At 45.0% G+C, this 12,391-nt stretch overlaps 1 protein-coding gene across 2 annotated transcripts in view; it reads left to right on the forward strand.

Annotated features, from left to right (window-relative positions):
* The first annotated feature begins 673 nt into the window (after nt 1-673).
* LOC139632696 (protein jagged-2-like) overlaps nt 674-12,391 on the forward strand; it is a 51,743-nt gene continuing 40,025 nt past the window's right edge. The window contains exons 1-2 of one of the 2 annotated variants that reach the window (XM_071497816.1): nt 674-1,020; nt 1,861-2,184. In XM_071497816.1, the coding sequence (XP_071353917.1) occupies nt 952-1,020; nt 1,861-2,184 (393 nt within the window). In that variant the 5' untranslated portion in view covers nt 674-951. The remainder of the gene's footprint in view (nt 1,021-1,860; nt 2,185-12,391) is intronic. The other variant, XM_071497817.1, reaches the window with a different exon arrangement.

Below are 12,391 nucleotides of genomic sequence, written 5' to 3' on the forward strand. Positions count from 1 at the left end.
CTTTGGATCAAAATAGATTGATTGATTGATTATAATGGAAAACGAGTCTTCATATCTTCATCTTTCTTTAAAGGAAGAAAGAAAGAAAGAAATGGAAATACAGAAATGTATCTCAAAACCTTCAGTATTGAGTGGAGTGGGCATCTGCCTCATCACTGTAGTGTATGAGGGTCAGCAGGGGGCGCTAACAGCCGTGTTTCCTGCAGAGGAGCAGCTCGGTTGTCCCCCACTCAACACAACAGCCACCGCACTCTGCGTCTTCTTCTGATTATTTATTTATGGGTCAGATTTACAACCTCAGCTTTTTGTTTTATTGTCCTTGTGTGAATCGCCTGTGTTACAGTTCTACATGAAATCTGCAACAAACACATTTTGACTTGGATTTATTATGAAAAAAATATTATTTAAATGTAGAGAGACACATATTTTCAATCAAATGTCATTGAAGGTGTGGGTATAGTAAAAAAAAACAAAAAAAAAACGAGTACAAGCTCCTGTGTGAGCAAACTTCAATAATAAATCCATCAGCCGTCCTCCTCCCTCCCCTTTCCCTGATTGGCTGTCGTCTTTCAAACGTTCCACCCAGCGGGCCTCTGATTGGTCTGCTGAGCTGTCCATCATCGGGGGAGCGCCCGACTCCGGCTCTGGGCACCAGAGACGCGCCGCTGCTCTCGCTCTCTGCCGTTTAGTGCGTCGAGCGGCGGAGGGAAGTGGAGTCTGCGCGTCTTGTTGTGCGTCCGTGGACCAAACAGCAGCAGCGGTGCGCTTTTCCTCCTCCAGAGCCGCAGGCATCCCGGGGAGCAGCCACGCCGTGCATGCCTCGGACACCGGGAGGAGGAGGATACTGTTATTTTTTTCCCTTCTTCTTCATCTTCATTAGTATTTTGACTGATTGAGACAGACGTATTTTGTATTTTTCCTAATGGTAACCAACACCGAGCAGCCGGAGACATGTGGAATAATCTGGGGAAACTGCACCGCTTCTCACTAGTGTGTCTCCTCCTGACGCTGCGGGCTGAGGTGAGAAGTTTATTTGATCCGTCTCATGAGCAGATGATGTTTTTGATGCTGCTTTAACTCATCAATAGACTGGAAGTTGTGTCTTTGGAGGGGGTTAAATTCCAGCCTTAATTGAATTGCCTGCTCCATAGTCGAATCATGTGATCTCGGAATAACTAAATGTGCACTTCCTTAGGGAGATTAAATAAGTTTGTAGTTTAAAAAACATCATGAGATGTACATTTGTGTGATAATACACCAATAAGCTGCTTTTTAGTGATAGGATTTTGGGAAAGTTTTGTGTTTTTCCATGAAGTTTAACCACCAAAGAATCGGGGCCGATGTTAAGCGCCTTAATTCTTAGTCTTTAAAGGCTGGTTACACAAAATAAAAGGGTGAAATAGCTTCCCATGTGTCTGGTACAGCTTCACCTGACTGGAAAAACCAACAGCCCAGAAACAACCCGCAGAGGACAGATCACAACCAAATACTTCACAGTGAAGAAACCTCTTTCGAGGACATTCAGGTGGAAGTCAGAGTAAAGGTTTTGTTAAGGTGGATTTTCCTGCCGTGCAGCTGCAGCCTGATATGCAGAGTGAGCTGAGTCGGAGCACTAGGTCGCGTTATCCAGCTCTGGAGTGCAGCTGTGCCGGGATGTGTAGCAGAGTGTGGGCTGCAGACTGTGCAGAAAGCCCTCACAAGAGCCCGATTCCGTTCATCTGAAAAGTCGCTGATTGCCATTTGCCACTTGACCCTTAAAGCGGTGATATTTTGCAGTGTTGACACTTTCTCTGAGTGTTTTTAAGCTCTTTGCGCCCCCCCCCCCCCCCCCCCCCCCCCCCCCCCCCTTGCCCTCCTCAGGTGTCTCAGTCCACGGGTTACTTCGAGCTGCAGCTGGTGTCGGTGGACAACCCCGAGGGTCAGCTGCTGAACGGCGACTGCTGCGACGCGGAGAGGAGCGCGGCGGAGGGCCACTGCGGCGCGGACGAGTGCGACACCTACTTCCGAGTGTGTTTAAAGGAATACCAAACCGAGGTCACGACCAACGGACCCTGCACCTACGGCTCGGAAACTACTAAGGTTATCGGTGGGAATACTTTTCAGTTCAAAGGCGGCCAGAAAAGCGGACAGAGCCGGAACAATGACGCCGGGAAGATCATCATTCCCTTCCAGTTTGCGTGGCCGGTAAGTGGATCATCGTGTCGCTGCTAGTTTCTTCCATAAAATAGGGAAATAGTCCAAAATGTCATGGTTTACTAGAGGAAATGGTGCGTTTAGGTAGCAAAATCTCCACCTGGATGCGTCATCGGAACTCAGGCTGTGAGCGTTCCCAGAGTTTATCAAGATAAAACATTATTTCAAGTGATAATCCACCTCGCTGTTCCCAAAAAATGAGTTAATCTTAAAGGGAGTTTGGATGTTTTGCTGGTGAATCACGCCGCAGCCTTAAACCTGTCATCTCCAGCACTATAAAGTGTAATCTGGAGCGCTTTGGCACATTTTTGTGCAGCATTGCATTCTGGGTCTCTGCGTGCCGCTCATTCCTCCCTCTGCGTGCACATTTGGCCACTTTTGGCGTCTCAACATCATCAAACATCATCGCATTCCTCTGCCGTGAAAACCTGCGTGTTTCTGAAGAAGCTAAAAAAAAACTAAAATCCCTGCGCGCTCATGACGCACAGTGGTGGTGCAGTTGTGTCTGAGGTTTGATGAGTTACCAAACAAGCTGCTGTTTGTGCGGCTTCAGTTACAGTCAGAGAGAGGGGGGGGGGGGGGCTAAGGATTTCCATGCAAGTGTTGATTAAGAAGTGGCAGGTAACTTATTATCTAATCTAAACACAGCAGCAGAGCCAATCAAAACCTGCTCCTGCTCCTTATTTGGAGAGCCAGCGTGGGAAACAGGAACAGTGCTGGCAATCAGAGCTTCATGAAACCTGCTGTTAGGCCAGAGGAGCTGCTGTTACACCCAGTGATCTGTGGGGGGGGGGCGTCACAGGTTTGATTCCCACATCAGCTGAGGGAGCTGTCAGAATGAGAGTCCTCGGTTACCATGAGTCAAAGTGGAAAAGAGTATGGGATCATAACCACCAGAGTACGAGCTGATGCTGGAGCGGTCAGTCCCTTAACCAACCAGTCAATCAAAAGAAAAGTCATTAATCACTGTTTAGTTAATCATTTTTACTAAGAATTTCAAGTTATTTTTAGCTATTACTGAGTTGTAAAAGTAATATTTTCCTTATACAAGTGAGATTTTAGTGTTTTTTTTATATTAAGATAACTTGTTTGAAGAATTTTCTACATTTATATGTCATTTTCCAGATTCTATTGCAGCAATCTGAGTTAATGTGTTGAAAAATAAGGGATTTTTATTGGAGGCGGTTTGAAATAAACTCATTACACCTGCAGATTCCTTTACTTCATTCTAGAAATTGAGACTTTTAGGACTCAGCAATAAAGAAAGAGATTTGGAGACATGAACTTTTTGAAAAATGATTTTTTTCTCTGCTTTATGTCACCTCTATTGGATATTTTGAGGATTTTTCAGACTAAAAACACTAAAACAATCATGAAAACACACCCCTAAATTCTGCATACATGCAACAGCAAAACATGTGATTGCTTTGAGAAGACCGTGCATCTGAAAGCAGAAGACAAGAAGCTGCTAACCTGCTGAAATAACAGAAAATCGTTCAGTCTTCCAACGGTTAATACTCATTCCAGCCATATTTGCCGTGAAAGAACAGAAACACTGTCCGTGTGTTCATGTCGGAACATACACATCGTACATATCGGCTGCTTTGTGTGCGCGGCTGGCTACGTGACCTCTCCATTCATCACTCCCCCTGGTCAGCTGTCAGCAGAGGGGAAGATGGAAGTAGTAAGATGGGGCCCTGCGGGCGGATACGGTTACCACTAAGTTGTGTGTGACACAGGCGGTGGATATCAGTGTCACCAACTACTCAAACAAGTGAAGATCCCCGGTCAATCTGGGCTGGGGGATGCCTTTACCTCGCTGCCTCTCAGGTTCACGCTCCCTCCGTTATTGGGTCATTGTCTCACTTGGCGTGTGTGGGGTCAGTATTTTCCACTATCTCCCTGGGAGGGGATAGACGAGTGTGTGTGTGTGTGTGTGTGTGTGTGTGTGTGTGTGTGTGTAAGTGTGTGTGTGAGCGGGACATAAATGAAGGAAGGTATCAGTGTTCAGCAGCTTCTTCTGATGAGGCTGTCAAGGCCGAAGCAGTTGAAGGCTTTTTAAAAATGTCAGCACACTTGATATTTTTTGATCAGTTCTCCAGACGCCTCAAAAAGGCCGGGTAGTGTTTAGAATTTAATGAGTCAATAGATGAACTGAATTAACTCATCATGTAGAAATCTTTTATGTGTCTTTCAGCAAATTGACCAAAATGACATGTTAAAGTTCCTCCGAGAGATGTCTATCTGTCTATCTGTGGGTCAATATCTGTGGACGGGTCACTAAAACCCTGGACAGGGGACCTCTTTGTTTCCCGTTTCCAACTTACAGTCAACTTCTTCTTCTTCTTTTAACCATGACCACGATTTTTATGATTGTAACCATGACGATGAAGATCCTCTAGCTTTAACAAGGTACTTGTTTTAACCCAGACAATCCCTCGCTGCACCTCACCAAGTACTTTTTGACTTAACTTATTGTAAAAAGCTGATTGTCAGTTGCTTTAACGGTTCATCTGTGGCATGTGTCCTGCTGCCAGCAGGAGGCGCTAATTCAGGAGACGCTGCTGTGGGCTGTGTCACAGTTTAAGGACAAACAATTTGCTCGTTAAGGGTGGAGGACTTGTGTTTTTTTATCGAAGGAGTTTGTCCTTATTGAGCTGAGCCTCTATGAATAAAGGGTGTTCTGTATGATAAAGGTTGTGAAGGCCTCTCAGGCAAATTTGTGATTTGTGGCTTTGGGTGATAAGAATAAACTGACCTGGCGTGACTCATCAGTTAAAACTTGTGACGTGACGGCACTGTGATGTTAGTGCGAGCAGGTTTGTAATGTCAGCTGAGGTTAAGTGGGAGGAGCTTCGAGGACTGTTAGCTTCGAGTTTTTGGCTCTTTCACTTGTTCTAAGTGACGGATGTGACTCCATCAGTGAGTGGAGTGAACGTCAGGAGGTCAGTGTTTTCTTTACAGAGCCATTGTGCTCTTTTCATCACTGAGTTTAGGCTCATTGAGTGGATGCTCTCCCTTCTTCCTCCTGTGTTTATGCAGTAATGAAAACTGTTTCTAAAACAACGGGAAAAAAATCTCAGGTTAAGGTCGACCTACTAGCCTTAAGCACCACTCACAGCCTTCCTCAGCGAATATAGAATGAACTTTCACACTCAACACAAATGTATTTTGTGAGGAAACAGGATTGAAATTTCATCAGCCATCATCTCAGCATCATCCCTCTATCATCATGTCAAACAAATCGCTCTTTTTCTCCCAGTTTTGTTTCATTATTAATTATTAACTCATCCTTTGAGACTAAATCTTCCTTTTTGAAGGTATAAAATGACAGATGTCTCACTCGCCCGGACCTCGTTCTCCTCCCACCACATGGTCTAAGTTGTATTCTGTCGTGCTGTTTTCCAGCATACAGCGCTAACAGAGTGTGTTTTGTGCGTGGCCGTGGCCTGTAGCCTCTGGTGCTGCTAGAGTGGGCTCCTTCAGTCGGCCCCAGTATCTGGGCCACTGGTCCTGACATGAATTAGCTGCTGAAAAAAATAAAAAGAGAAGGACATTGTTCTGCCCTCTCCTTTGCTGATCATTTCCTCTTCATGCCGACCCCCTCCGGCTGTTTGGGTCTTCAGTGACATCTTTTTCATGAAAGGGAATGGGGGGGGGGGGGGGTTGACCGATGGAGCGAGGGAAGGAGGGAAGATGGGGAAAGACAGGAAAGAGGGAGGAAGCAGCCCTCCTTTAAAAAAAAAAACAACTCAGCTTCCTTGTGAGTTTTCTGTCACGAGGGAGGTGTATTTTTAGGATGCAGACACTTAAGATGCCACTTTTTTTTTTTTTTACACTAGTGACTGGAGCAAAAACAAGCATTTACTTCTTCTCTGTTGCCCCCCTCCCCACCCAAACCCTCTCCAGCCTCTTCATCTCCCTCTCCTTCTCTCCTTATGGGGTATTTTTAGAGCTGCTGTCCTCCCCTCACCCCTCTATGAGTAAATCAAGGATCAAGGGTGCGTACTCCTTCAGTTTCACAGCTCGTTTTTTTTTTTTTGTCGGCCCCCACTCTCACCAGAATTCCCTCCTCAGCCTGGCAGAACTGAGAGGACAGAGGTGGAACAGCTGTTGTTTAGAGACCTCCTGCCTCTAGAATAAATGTTTAAGTCAAATAGCATTAGGAAAACAGGCTTTGATTACACCGAGTGTAGGATCACCTCACTCTCAGGAGTATCAGTGAGCAATCACAAAGTGCAATGCTGTGAGTCGTCGGCCTCGTCTTCGGTTGTTCTCCCGATGCCGTCACTGCCGGCGGTTGGCTCGTTTGGCTCATTTGCGGAGTGTGTCTCTGGCGCGCTCGCCTGCTCTTCCATCAGGAGCTCCTCTCAGTTTGGTGATGCTTTTATGGTTGATTAGCTTTGGGGAAAAGAGGAGGAGGAGGAGGAGGAGGAGAACGGTGTGATGTCCACGTGGATGGAGGTGAAAGGCAGAGTGAGAGCCGTCGTTTGGCCGTTCTGGAGTCCAGGGATGATCCTGCGACATGGAGAAAGACTAAACTGCCATATTTTGTAGGCCCACATGTGCGGAACAGTCAGTACCAGATGCGCCGGCTGAGTAAAACAAAGGACATCCAGTTTAATAAAGTCTACTCATTAATGTATCTGCGCCTGCTGCTGGAGCTCTGTGACATGATCCTGAAGTCGGGGGACAGCTGGCAACTTCGCATTCGTGAAGAGATGATCGCTGGATCTGCAGCAAGGTCGACAGTCACATAAACTTATAGTGTAGCTGCTGACGTCAGAGTTTCCAGAGGGCTGATGTCACCGGCCATCATCAGCTCCCGTCTACCTTTTTGTTCACGTTGGAATAACTCAGTTTCTACAATGCAGAGTTTAATCGATTTACTGTCACCTCTGTTGCCATATACGTTATTTTGAATGATATCGTAGTCCTGGGTCAGAGATTTGAAAAATATTTCCAGAACAATCTTTTGCAAATCTGGATCAAAAAAATCTGGAGGCTGTTTGCTCTGACTAGTTTGAAGATGCTGGTCAGAAGTCCTCCTCGCTCTAACTGACCAGTACATCACAAAATAGCAAGTTTTACATTTAGATACATTTACCTGTATAACTATTATTTACCATTGTTTGATATTTATGTTTTTATTAATACACAATGCGAAATTAGAGGTTTAGTCATAACTGGGTTAAAAATCTCATTTATTTTCAGCAAACTGAAGATGTTTTTATCCAGATGGTGAGAAAAGTCTGGTGATTCTTGAGAAAACAGATAAACTTTGTGAAATCTATCTTTAATAATCTTTCTGCCACAGCGAAGACGATGAAGCATCCAGTGCTCGTAACGTGGTCTCACGTTGCTGTTGCGTGGAAATAGCTGAATGAAAATGTCAAGCGGCCGTAATTGGTTATCTATTGGTGTTACATAAGTTTGAGTGCAACAGCTCTCAACTTTATTGACCAGAGAGGTCGTAAGTTGCAGTTTTCCTTCACTTCCTGCCTGTTCGTCGAACATTTCTTCACCTTGGAACATCAAAACTACAATGCCTTGTCTCATGAAGCAGATGGGATAATCTGAGACATCATGTCCTTTGGAAAATAACAAATTTAGACCCCAAACATGCTGCCCGCCTCCCCCCCAGCCCCTCTCTGTTCTGTGTGTCTTTAATAAGCCTGACAGCCTGCAGGACGGCCACAGCAGGGCTCTGTTACGTGGTGTGTGCCGTCCAGCTGAGGCAGTCGAAAGCTCTCTGCTCAGGTCACTGTGATCAGGGCCAGTCTGCTCATCTTTCCCACGATGCCGCTGCTTCCATGTCAGCTGACCTGGTTCTGGTTGGAGGCGTGTAAAAGCGTGATTAGCTGCTCCGTCTGACTGGCTGATCGATTGTCGATGCTGCTGCTGGGTTTGGTTTTATGTGTGACTGATGCACGGCAGGGGTTTTTTCTGCTTGTACACACTGTGGGGACGTATTCTGTTCACTCATAAAGATGACTCACCTCCCATGTGGGGACAAAAGGCAGGTCCCCACGAAGGTAAACCAAATATTTACCTAACCCACTCGGTTTGTGGTTTAGGTTAAATCTCCAGAGAAGAAATGTAAGTCAGTGCAAAGTCTAAACGAATGTGTTCTTATAATCTGGAGCTGCAACAACATCTCGTGGATTAACAGAACATTTTTGGGCAGATTTTTAATCAGTTTATCATTGAAGTCATTTTTAAGCTAAATGACAAAAATGTTCCAGTTACAGTTTCTCAGTTGTAGATATTTTCTGTTTCTCTTTGATTAAACTGAATATCGTTGGGTTTTGGGCTGTTGCTCAGAAATGTTTCAATATTTTCTTGCATTTTATGGATGAAACAAATAATGAGGAAAATTAATTGATAATGAAAATAATTGTTAGTTGCAGCCCTGTCATTATCTTGCTATTATATGCCTGTTAAATGACAGGGGCGGCTGTGGTTCAGGGGGGTAGATCATACCATGCTTTAATCACAGGGGTGGTGGTTCGATTCCTGGCTCGTCTTGTCCACTCGTCCTTGAGCAAGACACCAAACCCCCAACCTGCTCCTTATGGCTGCCGTTGATGTATGAGCGGGAGAATGAGTCACTCTGAAGTGCTGCTGAGGTGGAAAAATGCTCTGGAGTGTAGTTGCAGCCCACATCCATGTAGAGCGTTTATGATTGTGTTTCGACACAGTGGGCTTGTGTCTCTGTGTGCATATTCATAATGTGTGTGTGTGTGTGTTAAGGCGAGGCAGAGGTAATGAAATACATGCGTCTTGAGCGCTGAGGTGAGCAGTGGTGATTAAAGCATGTTATCACACACATGAGACACACACTCAGAGCAGCTTAATCTCCCACTTGACTTCCAGTAGTTGTTCACCGGCCTAATGGAGATCAGCTGGACCTCACCGAGGGACAGACAGAGAGAAGGAAAAAAGGAGGAGCGCAGGATGGGAAATAAAAAAAGAGAGGTGGAGGTTGTAGACGACCAAACCCTTCATTGTTCTTGTATTTGTTTATGTCCTAATATCTCATCTATCTCTTGTTTATCTTGTCCACCGTTCCCTCTCTCTCTCTGAGTACCTACCAGGAGAAAACCCTGTAGCTACATATTTGGTGCGTTAGAAATCTTTTGGCTCCTGTGTTCCAGTTTTGTTAGCTTGTTTTGCTAGCTTTGAGGGTGCGATCACACCTACAGTTTGCTTTCTTTGGTCTGAGGCAGACTGGGGAAAGATCACTGTGTTGTATTTTTGTATTTGGCTCATTCGGGCTCCCACTGTGAAGCAGCTTACGAACCAAAGTTGCAGTACATGGAGTTTGTCTTTCCTATCATGCACAAAGTTGGAGGATTTTTTTAGCCACGGCCTAATTTTTAGACTAGTTTTGAGAACTCCTATTAAGCCTTAATGCTCAGCCTCCTGGAATTTTTTTTCTTCTCTGGTGTTTACCCCAGCAAAGACCACATCAAGTAGTAGCTGGACATGAAGGACTTCTTAACACGACTATCATTCTTTAGTGGACAAATAAACCAAACTAAAGGTTCAAGTAAACTGCTGCAAACACGCCCGGCATGAACACACTCTGACTCATCTCTTGGCTCTAGCAACAGCATGCTGAAGAAGTCGCAAAGGGCAAATCTGATGGAAATTCGATGGAGTACGATGCTCCACTTCTTGCGTACGTTGCTGCAATGTGGATGCCGTGCAGCCTGATGTAACCGTAACTCTCCAGAGGGATTGGGTGAAGGTTCAGCAGGGTTTCTCAACACATCTGGGGCCAGAATTTCTGTCATTAACTTCAGTTACCCAACATCCCACTTCATGTAGAAACCCCTGAAACTCTCTCACACACTTCTCAATCCATATCGTGCCCTGCTCCGTTGTTGTGTTTATGTGAGTGATGGAAGAAAGTGGAAGTTCTGGGTTGATGCGTGACAGTCGGATCAATCTTAAAGGATAATTCTGGTTTATTACAACTTTGGTCTTATTTTGTAGTTTTATTTCTGTCAGTTAGAATAATCAGATAGGTTGGAAATGAAGGTGAATAGTAAAATTATTACCCAAACAGTAAATCTATCACAGTTTGCAGACCTACCTCCTGCTTCAGCTTCGACCTGCTGTACCCACAGTTGTCCTGTGCAGACAGTTTTGCTGTGCAATGAGGGATTATTAGCAGCGAGTTTTTCTTGTTCTATCTGACTTCTGTTTAGAAACAACTGTGCAAAATACTCCAGAATCCTGAGATGTAGTTGCCCAGATATTTCAAGCTATGACCCATATATGATGAAATCTGGACTGGACGTGCTCCAATCACAGCATTGTCAGATGTCGTATCAAAAAATCTCCAGATATGCTCCAGTTTCCTTGCAAGAACCTAAAAAGGAAATCTTATCACAGTGAAATCTTATCACAGTGAAATCTTATCACAGTGAAATCTTATCACAGTGAAATCTTATCACAGTGAAATCTTATCGATCACTTTGAGTAGAGTGTCATCATATCTAATGTAAATAATGAGCTGGGGGTGCAAGATGCCCTTGTCTCTTTTGTTCTGGAGCTTTCATCAGTATCAGAAGGTCTTCATCAGCTGATGTAGTTTGCTCAGTTGTCAGATGTACAACCCTGATATTATTCTGAGCTCTTTTAGGACTCATCAAATATTGACGAAATGTCTGCTGACGAAAACCATTTGATATGATTGAAAGCTCCACAATAACCAAGAAAGTGAACCTTGAGTCGTTTTGTATTAACAGTAAATATACTTTTTGTGCATTAACTGAACTACATGAATAAACTTCTCTTTTCCCATTTAGGTCTCCAGTCACTGTATCAGTCTTCTGTCCGACCCTCGTTCTCTTCTGTGTTAACACTTACATGGAGCCTACCTGTGCCTGACTGCGTGACAGCTCCACACTTCTGCATCCAAACTGCTCTCACGCCACTTGAAGTTCTTCCTCCCACTGAAGAGTTGAGGTTAAAACAACAGCAAACTCGTCTTGACATTAAAGAGTTTGTCTGTGTTTGTTGTTGGGTGCCGGTGGGCTGCTCTTGCGTCACATCTGTTTTCAGGTGACTCAGTGATGTAGGAGCCATTGTTTTCCTGCGGCGTGAATATCACTTTCCCAGCAGCACTGTGGAAACAAGGGCTGCCTTAACCTCTTTGTCACCGCGCCTTTCGCCTGGAACAATGACTTTATGCCTCAGCTTTTGTGGCCAGATATTGAGTTATCAAGATGAGTGGAGGGAGGGGGACACGGAGAGCTTAAAGAGAGAGATGGAAACAGAGAAAAATGGAGATAGAGGAGGGGAGGGAGCAGCCGCTTCGGGCAAAATGTCAGGAGTGGATTTGAGAGCGTTTACATAAGGCCGCTCTTGTGCTGCTCTCTGGAGTGCAACATGCTGAATTTGGAATTCATGCCTGCTTCAGGTGTAGGCTTTTTGTTCAACACAGAGCTGTGAGTCTATGGCTGCGTACATTTGTTGCCAGAGGAGGACAACAGAAACAGAACAAAACAGGCTCTATTTTAACCATCCGAAGTGCATGATCTGAAGAGTGTGGCGCAAGTACATTCAGGGCGTGTCCACGTCACTTTTGCATCACTAAGCCAGGTGCATGAATCAGAGGGGTTGTAGTCAGTTTCGGGTGTAACTTACAAGAAACCAATCAGAGCGTCAACTGACCTTCTGATGCTCTAACGCTCCACTTGACTTATCCCAACACCTGAAGCACATTTTCTGCACATTCTGCTGGTGCGTAACAGGCAAGTTGTGAACCTGCCAATGTAGGTTTTTGTTGGTCAGTCACGCAATCACTTTCCGTGCCTGACCACACCTCATTTTAAGATCAAAAAGGGCTCACAGATGGGCGCAAGCTTACTTGTTTTTTTACACAATGTGACCGCTGGAGGGGAAAATGAGGACCGCGTCGATCAGAAACTAGCAGACGCTTGTGTTGTGCTTTGCTCCAGGTGTAAGACAGAGCCCAGTGTCTCCAGAATCAGTAAGAACCATCTTAGAAGTTGTTCCAGTCTTGTTGCATCCTCTGCTGGTCCTCTGCTGCAGGTTCTGGGCATGTCTGTGTTGAGCATGTAATTTAAATCTTCAGCTCTGCTTGAACAGTCTTGTCCCCGGTGAAGCTCATGCAGGCTGTAGGACATATGCTTTAAGTGCCGTTGATTTGTTGCCTGTCACA

This window comes from Trachinotus anak, unplaced genomic scaffold, assembly GCF_046630095.1.
Source record: "Trachinotus anak isolate AG129_WGS33_773 ecotype Australia unplaced genomic scaffold, CSIRO_AGI_Tana_v1 ptg000015l, whole genome shotgun sequence".
Lineage (NCBI taxonomy): Eukaryota > Metazoa > Chordata > Actinopteri > Carangiformes > Carangidae > Trachinotus > Trachinotus anak.